At 35.0% G+C, this 27,506-nt stretch overlaps 1 protein-coding gene across 2 annotated transcripts; it reads left to right on the forward strand.

The window, feature by feature from the left end:
• The first annotated feature begins 6,853 nt into the window (after positions 1-6,853).
• Positions 6,854-24,629, forward strand: LOC113661336 (adhesion G protein-coupled receptor F5-like). Of its 2 annotated transcripts, XM_047804454.1 has the most exons (16): positions 6,854-7,243; positions 8,230-8,291; positions 8,783-9,731; positions 9,898-10,004; positions 10,518-10,582; positions 10,757-10,893; positions 11,305-11,490; positions 13,145-13,351; positions 18,918-19,076; positions 20,429-20,604; positions 20,703-20,873; positions 21,470-22,816; positions 22,966-23,007; positions 23,109-23,168; positions 23,288-23,351; positions 24,184-24,629. In XM_047804454.1, exons 2-16 carry the CDS (start codon positions 8,235-8,237, stop codon positions 24,285-24,287), a joined length of 3,831 nt encoding a protein of 1,276 aa, XP_047660410.1. In that variant the 5' UTR covers positions 6,854-7,243; positions 8,230-8,234; the 3' UTR covers positions 24,288-24,629. The 2 variants fall into 2 exon arrangements, with proteins under 2 accessions (XP_047660410.1, XP_047660411.1); XM_047804455.1 differs by lacking the exon at positions 13,145-13,351.
• Positions 24,630-27,506: the final 2,877 nt, after the last annotated feature.

The following is a 27,506-nucleotide window of genomic DNA, read 5'->3' on the forward strand; positions in this document are numbered from 1 at the left end:
TGTACCAGGAGTTTCTTATTAAAGCGTGCAAATGGATCCTCTGTCTCATGACGCATCATTACATTGGTCCTGTGGGATTATTATGTACAAGTATATTTTGTACAAGCTACATTAATTATTTAACTTATAAAAGGAAGATATTGAAAATTTATTCTGTTGTGTTTTTTTCCCTCATGAAATGTCAAGACAACACAAGATTGTGTTTTTACAAGTTAAATGCTAACATTTTGGTTGTATATATGAGCTATTAATAATCTGTACTACACAGCTATACTTTCCCAAGTTTAATGCCTGACTATGGATCTTTGTAAATTTAGATTGGGGGACACAAAACATTGCATAAAATACTACACTTACTTGAGACATACAATTGTATATAAGTTGAATTTGAATTTGAAGCGAAAGACGGTGCTGGTCGCTCAAGCAGTTAGGGCTTTGGGTCGTTGATCGGATGATCATGATTCAAGCCCGAGCACTGCCCGAATCACTGTTCAGCCCTTGAGCAAGGACCTTAATCCTTACTGCTCCAGGGGTCTATATCATAGAGGTACATACAAAAAGGCATAAATTTCATTTAACAGTAGGGGGACAATGCTCATTTAATAAATGCACAGCTAAACAATATGCTAATTGTGGCCGTTAATGTTAAGTTAACATGCCAAGTCATTCCAAATAAAACAATGCATGGGAAACAGCTTTGGCGTGTTAGTTGCAGTGCACTATGCAACAATCTAACGTTAACTAGATAAGTAATATTTTAATCGCTAATATAGATTCATGGAAAATTACATCGGTAATCAGCATTTTTGCTGCAGCTAATTTATAAATGAGTCTGCATCAACTACATTAAAGAAAATCGCTTCATTTAAAGTGAATAAAATCCCCTACTTAATGGAGTTCAACATTAATTGAGCCGCAGTCACACACCTGACTCGTGTGAGCACAGTAGGTGAGATGAACTGGGAAAGCAGGCAGTGGGTCAAACCACTGTGAGGAAGGGGAGGGGGAACTCAACTGTTTCTAAATGCATTTCTTGCGTTTGTTTTTTTTGTTTGTTTTTTTTCTACTTACACAATTATTTAGGTATACATACATATATTTTTCACAATAGAGAGTGCAATATTTTTTTAATATTTTTTTTAGGGGGGGACAATAAATATTAAATTTCTCATGAGCAATTTTTGAGTGGGACACAAATAATACAGTCAAATTGTACTTATAAAGATATGTCGGATGGGGGGGACAACCCTCGGATTTACGCCCATGTCTATACCGACAAATGCCACAATAATACCCATCACAATTAATTCCACAACCACAGCTACCACAACTACAATCATGACAACTATACCTGAAAAAAATACCTCATCTATTCCCTCACCTAACACTACAACAAGGGCAACCACTTCATCTACACCCTTAACTATATCTACAACAATGGTAGACACCTCATCTATACCCTCAACTAATACTACAACAAGGGCAACTACCACAACTGAACCCACAAAAAACACCTCATCTATACCCTTTACTAACAATACAACAATGGCAAACACCACAACTGCACCTGCAAATACCACCTCATCTATACCCTCAACTAACAATACAACAATTGCAACCAACACAACTGCACCCTTAACTAAATCTACAACAATGATAGACACCTCATCTATACCCTCAACTAATACTACAACAAAGGCAACCACCACAACTGCACCTGCAAATACCACCTCATCTACACCCTCAACTAACAATACAACAATGGCAACCACCACAACTGCACCCGCAAAAACCACCTCATCTATACCCTCAACTAGCAATACAGCAATGGCAACCACCACAACTGCACCCGCAAATACCTCCTCATCTATACCCTCAACTAACAATACAACAATGGCATTCACCACAACTGCACCTGCAAATATCACATCATCTATACCCTCAACTAACAATACAACAATGGCAACCACCACAACTGCACCCTTAACTAAATCTACAACAATGATAGACACCTCATCTATACCCTCAATTGAGATTTTAGTAAGCATAACACAATGTAACATGCTCATGAATTCAGCAATATTAGAAGCAATATTAATAAAAACTAAAGATAACATTCTGGGAATTTCTACCCACAGATAGATTATATTTACAGAAATGTTCCTGACTACATGACTAATTCTGAAAAAGTATCTGGTTTCAGGTGATGCTATTTATTGTAATACAATATAATTATATTCAAATATGACTATCAATCTAACTGGTCAAAGGTTTGTGGAAACATGACCATCATACATCCTTTTTAAACATTCAAATATAAGATTTAGTCTCCATTTGCTGCTAAAAAAATGAGTGACTGAAAGTTCTTGATAAATAAAGGTGTTATTGAATTATTAACTTGCTGTAAATTGAATTATTAGTGGATGGGAGTGGGTATTATTTAAAAATGCATTAATATATTTGGGTTTAAGATCAAAGCAAAAGACATGATGAATAAGAATTTCAGCTTTCATTTCCTACTAATTCCATCAAGATGTTTTAAACATAAAACCTGGTACATTTAAACACATCTATTTTTCAATTTATCAAAAGTATCAGAGAGTAAAATCTGCAAGTCTAAATCATGTAAAAGTTTTGCAAAGGTGAAAGTGTAGAGAAAAAAATAATCTGCTTATGATCCGAAGCATACGAGTTCATCGCAATGTGGAGCTCAGGCAGAATTGAGGTACTGTTGGTAGAGAACGTGGATGAACTTTATCATGCAGCAAGACAATGACCCAAACCACACTGCCAACACAACAAGACATCACCAGGTGGTTAAAGTGGAAAGTTTTAGACTGGCTCAACCAATAGACCATAAACAAATTGAGCATGCATTTCATCTCCTGGGGCCTGTTTCAGAAAGCAGGTTAAGTGAAAACTCTGAGTATTTTAAGCATGAAATGAGGGAAACTCTGGGTTTTCCGTTTCAGAAAGGGAGGTATGTTAAACCCGAGAAAGCAGGTTAAGTTAAGCCCATTTCTGAAAGAGAGGTAACTTATACTCAGAGCCAGTTACCATAGTAACTAACTCTGTAAACCTAACCTGGTCGGGGGCAGGTTTTCTTTGGTAAACCCAGAATTCTGTCGGTCTCCTCCCCTTTTTTAAAGAGGGAGCAATGTTTAAACACCTCATTCATTGCACACATTTCAGTTACACAGAGAGTATCTAAGGGAATGAAATGTCCTTTTATGGACGATCCTGTTGATGAAGAGGCTGTATTAATTCGTAGGGAGTTACATTTACACTGGGAGAGGATTTTGACGCCCAGAGTGGATTTTCGTCATATCCCTATACATTTTTATATTAGCGGTACCGGTTTTCTTTACAGTCAATAAGATACATCCATAATCTCATCCATCCTTACATCAGCCATAGCGGCTGTGCTCTTACATCTGAGCTAATGCTTTGTGTTGCCTCACGTTTCTTTGCAAATGGTATGTAGCAAGGTAACAAAGAGGGGCGGGGTCTCTAACCCCATTACGGATTGCTAAGAAGCCGCACTTATTTAAAGGAAAGGCAAAAGTGAAGGGCAGGTGGGGTTCTGTTAGCAATTGCCCGTTGCTCGGCTTGTAGCTGTGTGGGACCAGGAGTCCTGGTGTATTTTCCCCTGTATAAGTATTTTATTCTGTTTTTAGTATGTGATAGTTTGAAACTCCGGATCATTGTGGATTTGCTTGGTTTTGCTTTGCCAAGGTATGTTTTGTTTTATTTGTTTTGTTTGTGTGTTTGGGTATGATTGATGTATGAAAATTATTTAATTTATTTAGAATGTGGGTGCTTGATGTTCAGGACCACCGTTAAGGTATGTTTAATTTTTATTTAGTTTTGTTTATTTGAGTGTGACTGGTAATAATTAAATGATCTATTTTGTTATAGGTTATCAGATGATAGTGACTAGTTGCTGTTCTCTTTTGGGTTTTCTTTTTTGTAAAACTGACTGCTCCCTGTTGTGAATGTATGTTAATTCCCTAGCCAGCTGGGGTTTTTGTTTCTTTTTGACTTATTATGTTTGTGTAATTTGGTTTTTTTGGCTAGGGGATTTTGTCTTTATTTTTTTTTTCCTTTTCTTTTTAAATACATTTGATTTTCTGGTTTTACCTGTACCCTTTGGGTATACCCCTTGGGTAGCTTCCTACCACTTCATGGGGAATCGGAGACAGGGATTGATAGAGCCCCAACAGGTTTTGTGTGCTTAATTGTGTGATGTATTGATTTTGAGGGTGCATTATTAATGATTTGTGGTAGGTTTATGGGGTGGAGATTGCTGTGCTCATACAGTTTGCAGTGAAACTACTCTTCCCTGTAGGAAGCTCAATTATCTTTTGTCTACCGAGTATACCATCTGAAGGAGGCTGCTCTGGTGGGCTGTTTCCGGTCAGGATGAATGACCCAAATTATTTTAATGCTTTGTTAAATAAAGTTTAATGTGCTTTCTATTATCCTATGCTTACTGTGGTGGATTTTCTTTGTATGCACCTAAGTTCCCTGGTCGTTCGGGGTGCTACAGGTAGTTTTGTGTATAACATCGGGGATGCAGAACATATTGTGCCTCACTCTTAAGCGCTTTCTGACAATTTTTGTGTTTCCTGATAAAATAAAATACTGTACTACTTCTGGTTTCACCCCTGATATTATAACTGTTGGGAACTTAAAATAGTTCTTAATTACTAACTACAAATTACATCTTCAACAAGTCTAATTAGATTAATTATTACTATCTCTAGAAAGTATTGGTCTACTTACTAATTTTCTTCTACTTACTGTACTTATTAATTACTTTCTATATCCCAAATAAACCTCAACCACTTGAAAGGAGAGACAAGAAACTGTATTTCTAATGCTTTCAAATAAACAATATTGCATGAATTATCCTTGAATTGAACAAAGTGTGTAATGACCACAGAAGATTTAATTAAAAAATGCAGATGCTAGAGTTCTTACCAGAACAAGAAAGTGTGATCATATAACTCAAAATTTATCATCTCTACACTGGCTACCTGTTAAGTTTAGAAGTGATTACAAACCTGTGAGGATCCTGAGGTATCTAGAGATGTGCAAGCTCCATACATAGAGATAGAGATGTACTCTGCTTCATAAAATATTCGGACATACTAAGAGGAGATGCCAACTCCATGTGGTATTTGAGGACACCAAACTCCTCATCAATACAACATTTGTCAGACTGTATATTTATAATCACACCCTCCATTGTCAACCAAATCAGGACGAGGTTCCCCCTTGAGTCTGGATGCTCTCAAGGTTTCTTTCTTTACCATTCAAGTGAGTTTTTCCTTGCCATTGCCCCCTGAGTCATCTCAGACTTACTCATTGGGGATAAATACAAAAACATTTAAATATATCTAATGTTAATCTTGAATTTTTGTATTATATTAATCTTTATATTATTATTTTATATTAACATTTTGTTTATTTGTTTATGTCCTGTAAAGCTGCTTTGAGACAATGTCAATTGTTAAAATAAATTTTAAATTTAAAGTTAGACCTGTTCAGTTTGTGTGTGCTGATATCACCAAATTTGATGGTGAGAATATGGCCAATGTACTTCCTTATGTTAATCAAATATGTAGGCCGGCAGATCACATGTCATGGGTTTTTGAGCAGTAGCCAAAACAGGTGGTTCAACACGGCAAGTTGTTTTCAAAACGTCCATATTTTTGTGTATGCCTGGAATGGGAAATAATAACTGAATGTACATGCTCAGTCACTTTCATCACATTTTCCATGAACATTTTGGTGAAATCTTTCATATGTTTGGACAGAATGCTGAAGAAGCTGTTTCCTTTTATACCAAGCAGTGAGATGGCTTTGACTGTAGCCTCTGAGATACAGTTGTAAGCCAAGAAACCACCAAGGAGCTTGCAACCTAGCTGATTGTAGTGGACAAGTCAGGTTTACCTGGTAGGTTCAAAGTTTTGGTCTATTAATATGGCATACAACCTAAAACCCTTTGTCATCTTCTGATGTATGAGGTCTTCCTCGGAGTACTGTGGAGAAGCGGCAGGGTCAGTAGCTACCTCTGAATGTATGTAGCATGTCTTGTCAAGGCCAGTAAACCTTCTTGCCTGGGGCAAAAATGAAACCCCAGCATACAAAGACAAACTAAATGTCTGTGTCCAAATTTGTGAGGACAGTTTGAGGAAGATACATATCCAGGTGTGAGTCAGATATCCACATGCTTTTGTTCGTATATTATCTCACCCATCAGTCTGCTTGCCTAACCCATGCAAATAACCTGGAATGAGGAAAAAAGACAAACCATAACACTAATGATTAATGATAAAGCATCTGTATGTTCAGTGTTCAGCTATAAAACCCCCAAAAGCTTAACTGTTTCTGTTAACCTGTGAATGTTTAGATATAAAAGTGGACTGTCTGGAGCTAGGGTAAGACCTAAAATTGCATTTCCATGATTCATTCATTCATTCATTCATTCATTCATTCATTCATTCATATGTTTTCTACCGCTTATCCGAACTACCTCGGGTCACGGGGAGCCTTTGCCTATTTCAGGCATCATCAGGCATCAAGGCAGGATACACCCTGGACATTGTATAGTGATATACCATGATATAGCTCATATTTCACTATCAGTATTTTTTAATGATTAATCAGCAGGTCCTCTAGAGTGCAGGAATTTATTGCAGCTTATAATAACTGCACTTTGTCCTTTTGACAGTAGTTTTAAAATCTAATATTGTGTAATCTGTAACAGTAGTTATCGATAGAAAAACAAACACCATGAAATTTATCGGAAAAAAAGAGAAACGTGATGTGTGCATTCAAATGATATATCCCCAATAAGTAAGTCTAAAGCAAAGAAAAGGGAAGAAACCTTGAAAGGAAAAAGGCTCAGAAGGGAACCTTATCCTCATTGCACTGAACCTGCATTTAATTATCAGAAATACAGTACTTGTCAATTATCTACCATCTTATCTTGCAGAGGAATATTCTCAGTGCTGTTTTTCATTTGTATGTCAGTGTTGGGTCTGCAAGAAATAACAGGATTAATAGCTGTAAATGTAATTATCTGCATGCACTAAGAGACGATAATCAAAAACTGAAAAAACAAACAAACAAAAAAAGTATGATGGTTCAGAAATAATGGAATAGAAAAGAAGACAATGGTTATATGAAATAAAAGAGGATTATATAAACAGCTGAACCAGGACCCAGGAATCTGGTAAGATACGAAAATCATCTAGTATTCTGATGATCACTTATTTATCAGGTTGTGCTTGTTAACTGCTTCTGTTTAATAATATACTGTGTAAAAGAGATTGCTTATCGCAACTATCTTTCAAATATTTTATGAATCAGACACTTTCACGACATACCATTGTAACATTTTTTTGGATCCTGGAGTAGTGACTTTTAAGTTACATTTAACATCACTATGCATGGCAAATAACCATTCTAATAGTCCAAGTTAGCCCAAACAATAACTTAATCTATCAGAAAGTTATTTAAAGTAACTTTAAATGTTAGTATGGGAAAGAGAGTTAGCAAATTATGTGCCTTTTTAACAATTACCTACTAACTCTTACTGTTATTTGTGTATTATATCATATAATATATGATATAATAAGTTGTACATAGTATTATATAATATTATTATATATTATTATTGTAAGGTGGCATTTAATTCAAGGAATAAATGGTCCATGAGCAGGTTAGGGCTATCTTTCAATAGCACCTTGTGATTCTTAGCTTCTTGTGAGTGTCATATGAAATAATGCTCGCTGTCGAATGTTGAAATGTGTTCTTTGCCCATTCGACAGCAGGTATAGGATTTAACATCATATACTTCATGTGTGTAAAGTATAAGATAATATCCTACCTCAGTACTGCTTTTACTGTATTCCAGAGGAGTGTAGGTGACATTACTGTGGACTCAATTGTTTTGTACAGAATGTCTACTCTCTTTTTTTTTAAAAAGAAAAAGAAAAAAATTCTCCAGTAGTGAGCTATTAAAACACCATGTAATTTTCTGATTTTTTTGGAATTTAATTAAAGCAGATTCTTGAAGCAGAGTGGTATATTGATGCGATGTAAGGTGTAGTGTCAAGCTTCTAAACTACAGCTATCAGCAAGTACAGTGACTAATATCTTGTTTTATTACATTAGATGAAGTCTAAATTGTTTTTTCTTTTCTTTCTTATATCACAGATAAAATGGAATATTCCCTGAGGTTTGTTGTTGTTCTGCTTATTTTTGGAATAACTCACAAGGTAAATTTTTAAACATTCTTCTGCAGAAATTGTAAAAAATTAGACATTAGATTGTATGATGTCTGTTCAGTGGTCCTACTTAGAATAAACTTGTAATAAACAGTGATTAAATATAATATATTTCATTATTTTTAAGAATAATGAGTGGTTTCTTGTGTGCAGTTCCTTATGTAAGCCTTGCAAACAAGTATTAAAATTAATTTGATTTATTCTTACCGAAAACAAAACCACATTACGCTCCTTGACATACAGGAGCTGGTGATGAAAAACTTGAGAAACAAGGAGATACTGATTAAAATTTTAGGCTTAATATTTAAACAAACAACAGAATGGACATAAGTACAGAATGAACATAAGTATAAAATGTAGTTTTTGTAACAAACAAATACAAAAAAGTACATATATAAACTGATAAAATACAAATCTAAACTTAAATGAACTGAACAGGTAATAAGTGTTAAAATATGTGAAATTTCTCCTAATTCCTCTAGGCTGTTGGAACCCTAACCAATAAAACTACAGAGTATGCAACTGATTCAACTCCAACTAACATAACTACAGCCTACTTAACTACTTTAACCCCAACTAACATAACAGAGTACTCAACTGATTCAACTCCAACTAACATAACTACAGAGTACTCAACTGCGTCAACTCCAACTGACATAACTACAGCCTACTCAACTGCTTTAACCTCAACTAACACAACTACAGCCTACTTAACTACTTTAACCCCAACTGACATAACTACAGAGTACTCAACTGATTCAACTCCAACTAACATAACTACAGAGTACTCAACTGATTCAACTCCAACTAACATAACTTCAGAGTACTCAACTGCTTCAACTCCAACTGACATAACTACAGCCTTCTCAACTGCTTTAACCTCAACTAACACAACTACAGCCTACTTAACTACTTTAATCCCAACTAACATAACTACAGAGTACTCAACTGATTCAACTCCAACTGACAGAACTACAGCCTACTCAACTGCTTCAACTCCAACTGACATAACTACAGCCTACTCAACTACTTCAACCTCAACTAACATAACTACAGAGTACTCAACTGATTCAACTCCAACTAACATAACTACAGAGTACTCAACTGCTTCAACTCCAACTGACAGAACTACAGAGTATTCAACTGCTTCAACTACTTTAATCCCAACTAACATAACTACAGAGTACTCAACTGATTCAACTCCAACTGACAGAACTACAGCCTACTCAACTGCTTCAACTCCAACTGACATAACTACAGAGTACTCAACTGATTCAACTCCAACTAACATAACTACAGAGTACTCAACTGCTTCAACTCCAACTGACATAACTACAGAGTATTCAACTGCTTCAACTCCAACTGACATAACTACAGCCTACTCAACTACTCCAGCTCCAACTCCAATCACCACTACAATCCCAACCACAAGTATGATTTTAATCCTTTTTTTTCTGTTGTCCATTCCAACTATATAGATTTACCCATATTGTGTGATTAAATTTTATTTTTTTGTTTTGAAGTAAACACTTCACGAATTATTTGATAACCCTCTACCTGTTTTTTAACAACTATTGTCATTCTTATTTCTTTACAGTCATTCAATTAAGCTACTCATTGACAATAATTGAACAATTTGACTTCGCACTTAACAACACAAGGAGTGACAAGTATATAACATACAGCAGTATAATTCAGAGTTCAGTAAGTGTTATACAATAAAACATGCTTTCTGATTTCATTGATTATTATTATTATCTTTATTATTATTATTATTTTATTATTATTATTATTATTATTATTATTATTATTATTATTATTATTAGTAGTAGTAGTAGTAGTAGTAGTAGTAGTGTTGTAACATGTAATACATACTTCCACTGTCACTTTTTAAACAAATTATACTGCAGCGGATGGATGCAGGAATCTGTCAGAAGGTGTGCAGCAATATTTTTTTAACAGATCAGGTACTTCTGTCTGTGTTCCAGATGGGATGTTATGCACCCCCTGCCATAAATTATTTACATGTAACAGCACTGTCTACTATGTGTTATTTGTACTATAACATCAAAGCTTATTGGAGTTAGTGCCTATAATAATACAATGGATTAACATTATATTCCTCCTTATCATTTGCCCCATTTGAATTATCACGTGAACACCCAATATTTTGTCTTATTCTTTACATGTGACATAGTAAGATTTTTTTACTTTCAGATTAATGAAAATTACAAAATTGTCCCGAGCTATCAGCCCAACTCTGCAAGTGTGACTGGCTTCAGGTGATTTTATTTATTGTAATCTTAGATGTTTTAGATCTCCATCTATTCTGTATACTTAAAAAAATAAGAAGTAATCTCTAATGAATTAAGAAAAACATATAGTTGTTTTGATAATTTATTTGAAATTACACTTGTGATATTCTGTTTTTGTTTTTTGTTTTTTTTTCCAAACAGGGCTGGCAGTGTGATTGCAGATTTCACAATTAATTCAACAACTGCTCAGCCTGATTTGCAACTAGCGAATAAACAACTTGTTCAAACTCTCAGATCAAATGGATTTAATGTGAACGATAATGCAGTCTTTCAAAGTGGTAGATGCTTCTTCCTATAATAATAATAATAATAATAATAATAATAATAATAATAATAATAATAATAATAATAATATTGTTGTTGATGGGTTTTTTAGTTCAATAGATAGACAGATTTATTATTAATCACTGAGGGAAATTGATTTGTTGCACAACTAATTAGGACAAAGTAGGATGTAAGAACAATGCATTACTGTGCACATAAGGCCATAACTACATAAATAAAAATAACAATGATAAAGAAGTTAAAGAAGAAGTGCAAGTGCAATCTATAATTTTTCGTGCCAGTTTTATGTAGTAACTATATATAGCATCTCTTGTTATACTAAATATTGCAACTTTATTAACTCTAAAATCTCTATTAACCTCTATTAATTATTAATTATATTAACCTTTATCTTTTCTATGCAGTGCAAGGTGGACTATATACAAACAGTGATAATATATTTCCTGGATCAAGTCTCACACTGACATGCACACTTTTACCAACAAATGGCATCACATGGACCTTGAATAGGAATCAACTGTCACAATCGAATAAATATACAATGAATAACACTGATCTCATTGTGAACGATGTTGTTCCCAGTGACAGCGGTAAGTCAGAAACCATTCTGTTTACTACATTAATGAAACGTGGTCCACTAATTAACAAATTTACTATAATATGATGAAATACATAAATATATTAATTGTTAATAAAATAATAAATATCTGAAACTAGAAAGGTTCAATTTAACTATTTACTTAATAACGCCTACAAATGTTAGTGGCAAAGGACAAAAAATGCACCTCAAGAACAAATTAGATTCTGGTTAAACCATGCCTCATTTTCCACCAGGTTTTGTCACTTATGTCCACTGAGAAATTTGCTCTTTCATATTCCATTGATCATGAATACACATGTACACATAGACTATATTCTCAGCATATTATATATATCATATGTATATACACATACAGTCATGTGAAAAAATAGGACACCCCACGAAACCTATGTTTTTTTTAAATAGTTAAACATATGGGCATTTGATCTTCATTTTAACAATAGTGGAAGATTCAAGTAACAGAACTACACAAATATAAATTTAAAAAAGGAAAGTTTTTGAAATGATCTTTAAAGTGTAATTTAAAAAAATATTAGAACATTGTTACAGAGAATTCTGAAGAACACTTGCCTTATTTAAACCTCAGGCAGTAGTTTGGTTTGCTCTTAGCTGTTGAAGTGTGAGGTATCACCGTGGTGAGATCCAAAGTGCTCTCTGAGGCCTTCAGTAAGCAGATTGTTGATGCTTATGATTCTGGTAAAGGATATAAAAGAATATAAAAATAATTTGTAATCAGTAATTCCAGTAAGTGTCCAGAAAATGGTTTACAAATGGAAAAAATTTAAAACAACTGTCAACATGGCCAGGTCAGAACAGCCAGGCAAATTCACCCCAAGAGTACATCACAAGATGCTTAAAAAAGTTTGTTTGGACAGATGAGTCTAAAATTTAATTATTTGGACACAAAAACAGATGGCATGTTTGACGTAAACCAAATACAGCATTTCAGAAAACGAACCTCATACCAACTGTGAAACATGGAGGTGGAAGTGTTATGGTTTGGGGATGCTTTGCTGCAGCAGGACCTGGTCTGCTCATTATCATATAATCCACTATGAATTTGACATTGTATCAGAAGGTGCTTGAGATACAATGATGCAAAACACCAGAAAATCCACCAAGGACTGAGTGAAAAGTAAGAAATGGAGAATTCTGGAATAGCCAAGTCAAAGACAAAATCTAAATCCTATTGAGATTCTGTGGGGTGTTTTGAAATGTATTGTGCATGCAATAATCCCCTCAAGCACAAAGCTGAAAGAATTCTGCATTGAAGAGTGGGGAAAACTTTTTTACAGTCAATATCAGAAACTGATAGATGGCTACAAGAAACGTATCATTGAGGTTATTTCAGATAAAGGGCGAAACACTTGCTCTTATAGCACAGGGAAAACTAACTTTTTCCTCAATTGAAAGACTAATTTTTGTTGATTTCTTTTGTTTAATAAGTAAAAACAATGTGAATTTTGATGTTTACATGCAATTACATCACTTTCATCTACAGGTACAAATTAAAACAAATATTGACTTGTTTTTATAAAGAAACGAATATTTAATGGGGTGTCCTAATTATTTAACATGACTATATAGATGATGTTTGAAACACATTATTTTATTATAGTGCTGGTTTTGTCTCTTCTTTGTAGGTGAATATGCCTGCAGTACAATACTAAACTCTATGCCCAATATTAACTATCAGTTCATTACTATTCAGCCATACCCCAATATCCAAGTAACCAGTGACAAAGTTGTACCATGTGAGGATACAACAATTCCACTTCAGTGTTGTTTTCAGGGGATTTATGGAGTGAGTTTGTATGTTAACTCCAGAGTTTGCAGCCAATCATCAACAGGTTATATACATTTTTTATATGTGATGTGTGTGGTCATGGATATATCAGCCTAACTCTATATCACCAGCGTGAAGTTGGCCCCCCACCCAATGCAAAACGTCAGCAAAATACGTCTCGTTCGTTTGTGCTCCATTTGTGCTGGTTTGTGCTGCAAAAATTTTTGTTTGTGCTGCTTTGGCTTTTTAGATATTAAAAGAATAATTATAGTTAAATCTAGGTCACTCAGCCCCACCCACCTGCTCCAAATTTACCCAAAATTGTCTCGTTCATTTGTGCTGGTTTGTGCTGCTAAAAGTTTCGTTTTTGCTGTGTTTGTTTTTATAACATTAAACACTGAATTATTGGCCGATGACGTCTTAAACACTAAATTATTGGCCGATAGTTTTGTTCGTTTGTGCTTCGTTTGTGCTGGTTTGTGTTGCTAAAAGTTTCATTTGTGCTGTTTCGGTTTATTAAATATTAAACATTTAATTAGGTGGTCATTCTAAGGTCACTCAGCCCCCCACCTCGTCCAAATTCAACAAAAACAGTCTTGTTCGTTTGTGCTCCGTTTGTTCGTTTGTGCTCCGTTTGTGCTGGTTTGTGCTGCTAAAAGTTTCATTTGTGCTGCTTCGGTTTTTATAATATTAAAATAATATTAGGTGGTCATTCTAAGGTCACGCAGTCAAGTCAAGGTAAGATCCATACGGCAAACCAAATCACATTAAATAGTCGCATTCACTAAACTGTTATCTATTTACCGTGCGCTTTCAGCTTTTAATGGACACAGCGATGTGTGGAATGTATCATAAACTCCAAGGTAAGTGTTTTTACTTGGTTCTCTACATTCTTATGTGAGTAACACTGTCATAAATGCAAGCACCAATAAGCATATAAACATATACAGTAAAAGTCAGAACTTTGAAAACATTAAGATTGTTCAAAGTCAAAGTATATACAGTACATACATCAAAAATATAGTAAAAACAGAAATGTTGTGAAATCTGTTCTCTGAATATAAATTAGTGTAATTTATTCCTGTGATCAAAGCTGAATTTATTATATCATAAATACAATAAAACAGTGTAATATTATATCAATATTTACGCTGTTTTCTATGTGAATATATAGTAAAATGTAATTTATTCCTGTGATTAAAGCTGTATTACTCATTACTCATTACTGTACTTATCATTACTACAGTCTTCAGTCACATGATCTTTCACAAATCATTCTGATACCATGATTTGATGCTTAAATATCAATTATAATTTGTGCTCAATTAAGAACTTGTATGTGGATTGAAAGGAACAGAATTTGAAACTGAAATATTTTTAAATTTTAAATTTTCAACATAAATGTCTATTCTTTTTAATTTATTTAATTCTTTTAATGCATCCTTGCCAAATCAAAGTGTGTGCGTATATATATATATATATGTATATATATATATACATATATATATATGTATATATATATATACATATATATATATGTATTCTACTGCCTTTAGAACAGAGTAACTGTGTCTCACCACATTATCGACTCGGTAGAACTGTTATTCCGACCAATAAAGACAGATTCACAAATAACCTGCCTGATCTGTCTCAACTTCTTACTGTACCCTTAAACATAAACAACCTAGATGTATTGACTAACAGCATAGGCGCTATATTCACTAGCACATTAGACACTGTTGCCCCAATCCGATTACAGAAGGTTAGAGATAAAACACTTGCACCGTGGTATAATAGTCGTACTCACACCCTCAAAGGAGAAACCCGTAACCTCGAGCGAAAGTGGAGAAAAACTAAATTAGAGGTTTTTAGAATTGTGTATAAGGACAGTATGTCCAGCTATAGACAGGCTCTAAAAGCTGCTAGGGCTGAGCACCTGAGCAAACTCATAGAAAATAACCAGAACAATCCCAGGTTTTTATTTAGCACAGTGGCTAGTTTAACAAAAAAACAGAAATCTGAACACACTATTCCATCACAGTTCAGTAGTGAGGATTTTATGAGATTCTTCACTGATAAAATCGAAAGTATCAGGAATAAAATAGGTGACGCTCAACATAAGTGAGACTAGTGACCTAGTCTCACTTAAGGCTCTAGACACACAACTACAGTGCTTTACAAGTACAGGACAGGAAGAGCTACAGTAGATAAACTTATTACTACAGCTAAATCAACAACTTGTTCACTAGACCCCATTCCAACTAAATTACTGAAAGAAGTGTTACATAGAGCTGGTGAGCCTCTTCTTAATATTATTAACTCCTCGTTATCTTTAGGTTACATCCCTAAATCTCTCAAATTGGCAGGTATTAGGCCACTCATCAAAAAACCCAACTTAGATCCAAATGAACTATCAAATTACAGACCTATTTCATACCTTCCCATTATGTCTAAAATACTTGGAAAGGTTGTGTCTGTTCAACTGAGCTCCTTCTTACAGGAGAACAATATCCTTCAAGAGTTTCAGTCAGGTTTCAGGCCCCATCATAGCACAGAAACTGCACTTGTGAAAGTCACAAACGACTTGTTCTTAGCTTCATACCAAGACTGTATGTCTCTATTAGTTCTACTTGACCTTAGTGCTGCATTTGACACTATAGATCACAACATCCTTCTAGATTGCTTACAAAATTACACAGGTATTCATGGACAGGCTTTAAGTTGGTTTAGATCTTACCTGTCAGACCGATACCATTTTGTAGAATTAAATGGTGAATCCTCCAGTTTACTACCAGTTAATTATGGGGTCCCTCAAGGATCAGTTCTAGGACCTCTGCTTTTCTATATATACATGCGTACATTAGCGAACATCATTAGAAGACATGGGATTAGTTTCCACTGCTATGCTGATGACACACAGTTATATATCTCATCAAAACCAGATGAAATAGCCAAAGTGTCCATCTCTACACTGGCTACCTGTTAAGTTTAGAATTGATTACAAACTGCTGCTACTTATGTCAAGGCTCTTAATGGTTTAGCTCCCATGTATCTAACTAGTCTTCTAACACATTAGAAATCCTTCACACTCTCTGATTTCACAAAACTCAGGACTTCTGGTAGTTCCCAGAATATCTAAGTCTACTAAAGGTGGTAGAGAGTTTTCTTATTTAGCTCCCAAACTTTGGAATAGTCCTCCTAATGCTGTCCGTGGCTCAGAGACACTTTCACAGTTCAAATGTAGATTAAAAACTCATCTCTTTAGTAAGGCGTACACATAATACATCCCATAAAATTGTGCACCATTATATCAGACTTGAACATTTTCTTTTTATAAACAGCAGATATGTTAATCCCTCTACACTGCTTCTCTCTTTTTACCCATCCCGAGGCATCCAGACATTGTACCAGCTCCGATCATCTTCCGTGTGATGAAGATTTTGGACCTCCACTGAGATGAGGCTGACTCTGAGAATCCTGAGACATCTACAGATCTACCAGCTCCAGTTGGACTCTGTGATACTAAAGAGGAGATGTGAACTCTGTGATCCTTTCAACAATACAACATTTGTCTGACTGTATATTTATAATCACACTCTCCAGTGTCACCCATATGAGGATGGGTTCCTCTCAAGGTTTCTTCCTTCACCAATTCAAGGGAGTTTTTCCTTGCCACTGAGTCACCTCAGACTTGCTCATTGGGGATAAATACATACACATTACAAACTATAGATATCTAATAATAATCTTGAATTTTTATTTTTGTTAATTCTTTATATTATTCCTTATGTTTACCTTCTGTTCTATGTTTATGTTCTGTAAAGCTGCTTTGAGACAATGTCTATTGTAAAAAGCGCTATACAAATAAATTTGAATAGAATTGAATTTTTAATTAAACAGTTGAGCACTACTGGGCAGTTTATTTCAGGCCCTCTGTCACATTTTATGTGAATGTGGCCATGACACTCCTTACAGTTGCCTCTGATTTCAATGTATTTCTCAGTGGCTGATAGATAGACCTTGGCTCTTGTGCAGGAGCAATTCACTTCTTGCCAAATTTGATGTACCACATGTGTCCAGATTCCAGGCTTCAAAATTGTGTATTCCCTTTTTTGTGACTTAGAGAACTTGTCTATTTATTGTACTGTTTCAGGCATGAATTCAATCTATTTCTGAAATTGAACTTCAAGATAAAAAGTCCAGGAATCTTTTGGTCTGGGGGAAAGTGACCCTGGCTCAAAATAAGCATCATCACTACTGCCACTTCTTTCATGATCACTTTCATGTGTAAATCCTAAAACAGTCAGATGTTTAATTTAACAAAGGTGTATAGAGCCTTTGCAGTGATCTTGTTTTCTAGCTGCTTACTAAGTTCTGTCCAGATACTCTGATTAGGCGTAGCTATATTGCCATTTTGGACTATGGCATCTTTTGCTGAACATAAGACGGTGAAAATGGAATCCCTGTCAACTGTTGGTTTCTTGGGCATCTGGGATAAGCAAAACATAATTACCCACTTAAATAATCCTGACTCAAAAATGTCATGTACAGTTTAAACTTATTTTCATGCACTACTATATTGGTCTGAATACATATTATAGTAATAAATAAGGATAATACATCTTATATTATGACCAATATGGTAATGTTGACCCCTAGATGTACAATGTATTAAAAAAAATCTAACATGGGGCAATTGTAATTAGCATCTCATAACTTCATTAGCAGTATTATATTAGCAATGAGTTTTCTGTTCAGTAAACATTGACAATCTTAGCTCTCTTGTACTGTATGTTGTACTATTCTTGAAGTTAACTAATAATGTTGTAATTGACAGTGTTAAAACTTTGTGCTTTCATTGGCCAGAAATTTTATTTAGTAACGACTTCTGTAGTTTTATTTGTATCTATCTTTTCTCAACAAACTCGACACTGATTTTGACACTCGATACTCGACACTTGTGCCTAGTGGTGGCAGTGAAGTTTAGCAGATAATCCTTGCAAATAAAATAAAAAGTCAGGAGAGACCAGGGAAGTAAAGATAATTGTTTATTGAATTGTTTAATAGTCTTGATGTTGTTTAATAGTCTTAATAGCATGTGTGGGGCTGATGACATCATTGGCTATAATAAAATGTTTAATATTACAAAAACCGAAACAGCACAAACTAAACTTTTGGCAGCACAAACCAGCACAAATGAAGCACAAATGAACAAGACTATTTTTGTTGAATTTGGTGCATGTAGGGGGGCTGATGACGTCAATGGCCATTCAATGTTTATTTCAGTAAATTTGGAGCAGATTGGGGGGGGGGGGGTTGAGTGACCTAGAATTTACTATAATTATTCTTTTAATATCTAAAAAAACTAAAGCAGCACACACCAAAATTTTTGCAGCACAAGCCAGCACAAACGGAGCACAAATGAACGAGACTATTTTGCTGACGTTTTGCATTGGGTGGGGGGCCAACTTCACGCTGGTCTCAATATCTGACTGAAAAACTGGAGTCTATAAATTTTAGTATAGTAATTAGATGAATGATCTTTTTTCATATTTTGCCTAAATATGCTACTACTCTAAAATTAAACACTATGTAAGAAGCTAATTCAATTTTTTTTTACCATTTAATAGACTCTGCAGACTCATCATCATGTTTATCATGTAACTATGATAGTAAAAAACAGGACTGCCAAACTGTAGACCAAAACATACAGGTAACATGTCAACTAACATCACCTATGAATGGAAACAGTTACCCAGCAAGCTCCACGATACGTATAACAAACACTGGTGAGTAATCCTTGATTTTTAATTAAATTACCTCCCAGAGCTATAATAAACCTAAAATACTGTATATACATTTGTAATATGTGGAATGTGAAAACATACATCTTTCATCTTCTGTAATAGTTAGTTAGTAGTCCATTAGTTTGTTCTCATACTCAGTATGCATATCATCTACTGTATATAATTGCATAGGTGTGGATTTAAAGAAACCAATGAATTAACTTTCATTTCATTTAATTTTTGTTTTAATACTTGTTTTTGGCCACTTTTGATGCCGCTTTCTGTTACTGTACATACAAATTGTATTCATTCTTCTACTCTGACACAATAAATCACCTAATGTGAATTTGCAAATGTAGCTTCATTAATAATTCTCTTTGTAAAAGCTATAAACTCTTCCAACAAAATGAAGAAATCATTGTCCTTAAAGGCAGGGTCTCCGATTTTTGAGAAATGCTTCAGAAAAATGAGTTGGGCCGATATTAAACAAAAATCAAAACAAATGTGTAGCCAATGAGCAAAAAGGGGCGGGGCTTGCCAATATGTGGCGGAGAGAGAGTTCAGTGCGCATGTGTGACATTAGCAGAAAGCGGTTTTAGCATTGACATGGAGGATAAAAACAAAGAAAGAAAGCGTAGAAAGGCTTACGATAAGGCAGGAAGTAGGACATGTTAATATAGGATCAGCTTTTCAGCGCTGGAGAGAACTGAAGGAGCAGGAAGCCACATATTCACAGATTGGAGTTTCCCGAGTCAATAACTCCTACACAAATACTATTTATTGTTACTACACAAATAACACCTCTTTTCTATCGTAGTAATGTAGAGAGGCAGCTACAACCGCGTTTTGTGTAGTAACAGCGTTTAGCTCAGGAGACTCGGGAAACTCAACTTTAGTTATGACGCCAAGGCGCTTTTTTCCTTCTCGATAGGTGAGTAACGTTGGTTTTTGCTTTGTTTCACAGAACTAATATATGCCGTCCTTTACATGATTATGTTTGTGTGCCATTTTTACTTGATTTTTTTGTCTGTAATCTGCAATTTCCATTATTTGCCTGGGTTACATATGCATGTGTGGGCGGAGCTATCAATACAGGGGTGGGACCCATTTGGGTTAGGGGCGTGTTTGTTTTGGTGATTTCAAATGTCGACATTGGCTTTCAAAAATCATGGACCCTGCCTTTAAATTAAGCAAAAAAAAATGTTTTCTAATAATTGTTACAAGTGGACATTTGTATTGCAAATCAGTTTGAGTGTTCAAAGTGAATATTGTACTTTTAGCTTATTTAGTAACCTTGGTATAAAAAACAGCAAAACAAACAAATAAATAAATAAATCCACATCTTTCTTTTTTAGCATTTATCTGCTATAATGATGCATTTGGAGCTGGAAATGTGAGCACAATACAAACCATTAACTGTACTGGAGACTTTGCTGGCTTTCAAGTAGCTCAGTGTAGTTCACATGGCTGGAACATTATAGAAAACAATTGTGTTCTTCGTGCCATCCAACAGTTCAAAGATGAAGCTAAGGCAATTTGTTTTTTTCTTACTTCCATGAAAATAATGAAATAATAATCTTAGTTGTGTAATTTGTGTTTGCTTCTTTATAAAGGTTTGTGCTTCTGTAGAATTTACAGGTAGGAGACATCAAGACATTTATGAACAGTTTCAGTGGTAATGTTATATCACTGACTGAAAACATCACTGACTCGACAGCAACCATAATAGCAGTTGTAGACGTACTAAACATCGTTTCAAATCTCTCACTAACAACTTCAATCGACCAACCCATTATGGAGGTATGTACAATAAACTCACCTTTGTTTAGAATATGATTGAATCTAGTTAATATGCTATTTTGATATGCATAAACAAATGCCTTTACAATATGCATAAACAAATGCCTTTACACCTCAAATGAACTTAAGCAACATGTGTGAAACTGACAGCCATAAAGAAAAAGATTACTTCAGGTTATTGCTGATAAAGGTGGTTGTACAATCTATTGAATCCTACGATGTACTTAGTTTTTCAAATAAGATTTTTCCTTCGTTTTGTGTTGTTCATCTGAGGTTGTATTTATCTTATATTATGACCTGCTAAGGACCAGATGATTTATTATTATGTTCTGATACCTAAAATCATAGAATTCAAAAGGGTGAACTTTCTTTTTCTCATAACTGTATACATTACAAATAATAAAATAAAATCATAAATATAAAAAAGTAAATAGAAATATATGGTTGTATAAATCATTTTATACAATCTGCACCAGCATATTGCTGTTGTTGGAAAGAACGAAATACATTTTACTGTGCTTAATGATTATTATTTAGTGATGAAATATTTCAAGATGCTCAGATGTGTTGTATATAATGTATAATTTAATTTCAAGTATGTCCTAAACACAACCAATGCTGTTGGATCAGATGGTGCACAGGACTCGTGGCTGCGTATAAACAACAACAATGCATCCATGAATGCCAGCTCTGAACTTCTAAAGTCAACTGAAAATTTTGGAAGCAGGCTCCCTAATACAAGCTTCAATATAAAAATAGAGTCTACGTCTCTCAATAAGACTAACATTACTACTAGTTCCTTCTTGGAAGAATTTGGTATCAATTTAACAACACAAATAAGTATTCCTGAGATTACCCCACCAACGTTCATCACCGTCATAGTTTCTCCAGCATTTAACAACATCTTACCTGTTCGAACTCTGACCTACAATGACAGCAGTCAGACTGACACCAAGATCAATGGAGACATAGTTATGATTAAGGCAAATTCAAGAATTAACAACATCTCTCTCTCTTTTGATGTAATAAATAAAGCATTGGGAAACCCTCAGTGTGTCTTCTGGAACTTTAGTCTTCTGAATGGTGTTGGTGGATGGGACTCGACTGGATGTCAGTTAAAGCTATTAGGAAATGAAACTGAAAGATACACATGTGAGTGCAATCACACAACCTCTTTTTCAATCCTGATGTCACCATTTAACATGGATAACTTAGCCTTAGACTATATAACCTACATTGGTGTTGGCATTTCAACGGGCAGCTTGGTTTTGTGCCTCATCATTGAAATCATCATATGGAAATCAGTGACACGAAATGACACATCCTTCATGCGTCATGTCTCCATAGTCAACATCGCTGTCTCCCTTCTGATTGCGAACATTTGCTTCATCATTGGAGCAGCTGTTGTTAAACTAGAAGCTACCTGCAGTACAGTGACGTTCTTCATGCACTTCTTTTATCTCGCCCTTTTCTTCTGGATGTTTTTGTCTGCACTTTTTCTCCTCTACCGCACCCTCATGGTCTTTTCCAGAATGACCAGAGAAGCAATGATGGCCATAGGCTTTACTGTCGGCTATGGAGCCCCGTTAATCATAGCTGTCATTACTGTGGCATCTACAGCTGGAGGCAAAGGATACATTCAACAAGGTTACAATTGTTGGCTGAACTGGAATAAAACAAAGGCTCTCCTGGCATTTGTGATTCCTGCTCTGACGATTGTAGCTATAAACTTCCTGGTGCTTATTGTGGTTCTGTGTAAGATCTTGAGGAGAGGAGTTAATGCTTCTGTTCAGCCAGATGAGAAACATCCCCTAGTGGTCATTGCAAGATGTGTGGCGATTTTAACACCTCTCTTTGGTCTAACGTGGGGATTCGGCATTGGGACCTTGGGGTCAAATAACTTAGGAGTTCATGGAATGTTTGCATTATTTAATTCAATGCAGGTATGAAAGTCAGTTTAATTGCATTTACATTTTTCTGTAATTCTAATTTCTGTGAACAGAAATTGTTTTATAATTTTATACAATTACCAAAACTTCTACTTAGTGTTTATGAAGTAAATGTTATAAATATCTAAATTGTTTCTTTTAAGGGTTTCTTTATTTTGGTCTTCGGTACTTTACTGGATAGTAAGGTACATGTGCACTTGTAATGATCTTTACACAATTCTTCACTTTTTAAACAGTTCTTTTACACATAAATAACGCATTGATATTGAATGTTTTTTGGTCGCAGGTCCGAGAAGCGTTAGCAGGAAAGTTTTCACTGAGGAACTTAAGCTCAAATCACACAAGGGTAAATATATTTTATGCAACATTTGCTTGTGTGTTCTTTAAAAATAAGTAAATATACTTATTTTAATCTAATCTATGAACTACTACTTAAATTCCATGATGGATGTGTCTGAATTACAGAGTACAAGTGCAGGGCCATCATCCTCAAGTGGAATTAATTTCATTCAGATGTTACGGAGAAGAAGTACGTAAAACAAGCTGAGGATAAATCTGCCCTTTGAATTTACCTGTTTTGTTTATTCATTACCATTTTTCTTGCAGGGATCATAACTCACTTTAACTATAATAACTTTATTCAATCTGCTTGATCTAGGATTGTGGAAATGATATGATCTGGTAATAAATAAATCAATAAATCAGTATATACTATTTCAACTTATTTGATGAAAAAACTTTCTGTATCATGGGTTGCATATAGTTTTCCACTGCACAGATTATTCTCATAAAAAGTTTGAGCCAGAACAATTTTTGCTTATTAATGCTAATTATAAACATCTATAAGTAGCTAATACTGTCTATAATTAGCTATTATTTTTGGAGTGACTTCAATAGATTGACTTTAGTTCACCATGTTTGCTGGAACTGTTATGGAATTCTGTTCTGGTGAGCAAACATGAAGATAACACACATCATTTGGCAATGTCTAACTGAGACTATCTTCATCTCTGTAGGTCACTAATGCTGTATAAATATACAGACTATTTTCCTGTTTAGATCATACATTTTTCAGTGGACCAGAAATAATTTAATTCATATTTGAGCCATAAAAATTATAATATAAATGTTCATGTTCCTTGTTCTAACCCACATTCTGTAAAAATGCTATAACTTCTTAATAATCTTTGATAATTTTTATATTGTAAACATAATTTATTGCCAAATTCAAATTTTGTGTATTTGATTTCACTTTTGCAATTTTTTGCAATCTTCAGAACATTTCTGTTATGTGAGTTTTATCCTCAACCATATCTGTGAGCGTTGTCCTGACTTGTCCTGAATATTTTGGTCTTTTGCAGATGTGTACAATGTCTCAAATGGAGAAAAGTTGTCTTCAAGCAACACAAATGCATCTGCTGATACTGAAGGAGCTGCAATTTTAACAAATTTAACAAATCTTTAATTAGTATTCACATCTATCAAATCACATCTAGTTAAGTTGAAGATTTTTATGATAAATAATCAAGTTGAGGAAGGGAATAATTGCAGATAATGAGCCTTAGTACAATTCTTGGGATGGGATTCATGGAATGAAATCTTTTGCCAGATTTTTTGCCAAATAGTCTTAGAAATCATACCAAATACATTTGAGCTAAAGTTCATAGACACTATTACTTGTTATTATTTCTTTATTTCTATTGAGCTTAGACAAAGTAAATGTAGTTCCCTGAATGTTATTTTGATGACTTTTTCCATTTGATCAAATCTAATTGTAACTGAAGAAAATTGAAAGAAATCCACATTTTAAAAAAATTGATAATCAAAGATTTTTAAAGATCCTTGTTTATTTTCAATGTTTGATATTTCTTTTATGCAATATACAAGCACTTTATTTTTTCTGCTAAATGTATGTTTGCTCTCCAGTTCCAGTTAATTCATATTTCACTTCATTCATTCTTTTAACTAACATTTACATTGATTGATCCTGTGGAAATATTATGTACAAGTATATTTTGTAAAAGCTACATTAGTTATATAACTTGTAAAAGGAAGATATTAAAACATTTTGTTGTGTTTTTTCCCTTATGAAATGTCAACACAACACAATATTGTGTTTTTACAAGTTAAGTGCTAACATTTTGGTTGTATGAATGAGCTATTAATAATCTGTACTACACAGTTATACTTTCCCAAGCTTAATGCCTGACTATGGATCTTTGAACATTTAGATTGGGGAAACAAATCATTGCATAAAATACTACACTTACTTGAGACATACAATTGTATATATGTAGTTTAATTTGAAGCAAAAGCCAGCGCTGGTGGCTCAAGCAGTTAGGGCTTTGGGTTGTTGATCGGATGATCATGATTCAAGCCCCAGCACTGCCAATATAATATGTCACTGTTCCGCCCTTGAGCAAGGCCCTTAATCCTTACTGCTCCAGTAGTCTATATCATAGAGTTACATATGAGTGGAGGTAGGAGTACAGTAGTAGGAGTATGCAGGTAGACCACATTCTATAAGGACAAGGCAATCTGAGAGAGATAAGGAAACATGGTGGTGAAACAAGGAAGTACATTACAGTATTCAGAGGAAGAGGCTAGCTAAAAAGAAGTTTAACATAGAAAGGACTGAAGAAGGTAGACAGGATAAGCAGGAATCCCAGCGCAGGGTGAAGAGGGACGTGGCAAAGGACAAACAGAAAGCATACAATGAGTTGTATGCCAGGTTAGACATGAAGGACTTGTACAGTTAGAGATGGAAAGGTACTGACAAATGGGGAGAGTGTGCAGAGAAAATGCATTTTGGCTTCATGCCCAGAAAGAGCTAATGTTAATGTAGAAGTAAAGACATGGTCAGAAGGAGCTGCCCTTCGTCTTAGTGGATTTAGAGATAGCGTATGACAGGGTGCCGAGAGAGGAGCTATGGTAATGTATGAGGATGTCAGGAGTGGTAGAGAACTATGTCAGAGTAGTTCAGGATATGTATGAGAGGAGTATGAAAGCAGGTAGATGTGCTAAAGGTAAGACGTAAGGTGAAGGTGAAGGTGAGGTTACATCAAGGATCGGCATTGAGTCCATTCTTGTTTGCTATGGACATGATGGACAATTTGATTGATGAAGTCAGACAAGAATTGTTGTGAACAGTGATGTTTGTGGATGACATTGAGATCTGTAGTGAGAGAAGAGAACAGGTGGATGAACACCTGGAAAGGTGGAGGTCTGCTTTGAAAAGAAGAGGAATGAATGTCAGTCATATTAAGACAGAATACATGTGTATGATCGAGAGTGAGGAAATTAGAACAGTGAAGTTACAGGGGGCTGAGTTCAAGAAAGTGCAGGAGTTTAAGTATTTGGGGTCAACTGTCCAGTGTGATGGGGAGTGTGGAAAAGAGGTGAACAGGTGAGTACAGACAGGTTGGAGTGGGTTGAGAAATGTGTCAGGAGTGTTGAGTGACAGAAGAGTGTCAGGAAAGGAAAGTAGTGAGTACAAGAAGTAGTGAGACCAGCTATGCTGTATGGGTTAGAGACTGTAGCAGTGAGGAAAAGACATGAGGTAGAGATGGAGGCAGCAGAGATTTTGAGGTTTGCTTTAGGAGTGACGAGGATGGACAGAATTAGGAACAAGCACATCAGAGGGAAAGCTCAGGTTGGCTGTTTTGGGGACAAGGCCAGAGAGGCTAGATTAAGATGGTTTGGACTTGAACAGAGGAGGGAGATGGTTACAGTATATTGGTAGAAGGATGTTGGAAATGGAGCTCACAGGTAAGAGGTCAAGAGGAAGGCCAAAGAGTAGATACATGGATGTGTTAAATGAGGAAATAAAGTAACTGGTGTGAGAATAGAGTATGCTGGGGATAAAGTTAGGTGAAAGGAGATGATTTGCTGTGGTGACTCCTAACAGGAAAATTTAAGTAAAGGATAAATTAATTTAACAAGAGGTATTTTGGAAAGAAGTGCTGGGAAATGAAGGATAGAAGGACTTTAGATAGAAGCTCCAAAAAAGGAGCAGCAATCTTGTCAAGCATGGGTGTGCATCTTGTGTTATATATCTTTTTTATAAGACCTCTAGCGGAGGTTCATTCCACCACCTCAGTGGAACTGGTAAAACAACGGCTCCCACACCATTAAAAAATCATGTAAACTAAAAGTGTGACGATAGTGACATCTGGTGGCTAGTAGGAGAACTGTGCATGTATGTTGGGACACTGACATGTGAGAGCTACAAATATATTTATAGAATAAAAATTAATTAAAGGTAGGCAGTCTATATAGTCTCTAGAGTTCTGGATTTGTTTGTTTTACTTTATATATGGTCATACACAATGTCATATTTAATTAGGAAAGTGATAATAATTTAGGACTTAATGTAAAATACATGGTGCAGGGCTGTCAAATGTCACACATTTATGTGACACTCACTCATTTGGGTCTTTTGTCATGCACTCCCACCACACATTGTATTTGTCGCACAGAAAAACTTACTATTTATCATATATTTAATATGCCACAACGCCAAGATGTATCAGTCCGCACCGCTGTCTCTATGGAACCGGGCAGGAATCAAGCGCATCTCCCCTGGAGTTCTTAGTCGAGCCTGACACTTATAAGCCAATCAAAAAAAAGAGGCTACACAATAGTCAATCAGAAACTAGCAGTATTATATATGGGTAAGATTTAA

This window comes from Tachysurus fulvidraco, chromosome 20, assembly GCF_022655615.1.
Source record: "Tachysurus fulvidraco isolate hzauxx_2018 chromosome 20, HZAU_PFXX_2.0, whole genome shotgun sequence".
In the NCBI taxonomy this organism is placed as follows: Eukaryota; Metazoa; Chordata; class Actinopteri; order Siluriformes; family Bagridae; genus Tachysurus; species Tachysurus fulvidraco.

What these genes read in the sequence shown, in the direction of transcription:
- LOC113661336 (XM_047804454.1), top strand. Translation starts at nt 8,235, where the DNA reads ATGGAATATTCCCTGAGGTTTGTTGTTGTTCTGCTTATTTTTGGAATA. An exon ending in GCAAGTGTGACTGGCTTCAG is followed by an intron (nt 10,583 to 10,756) that starts GTGATTTTATTT and finishes TTTTCCAAACAG; the next exon opens with GGCTGGCAGTGTGATTGCAG. An exon ending in TTGCAGCCAATCATCAACAG is followed by an intron (nt 13,352 to 18,917) that starts GTTATATACATT and finishes ACCATTTAATAG; the next exon opens with ACTCTGCAGACTCATCATCA.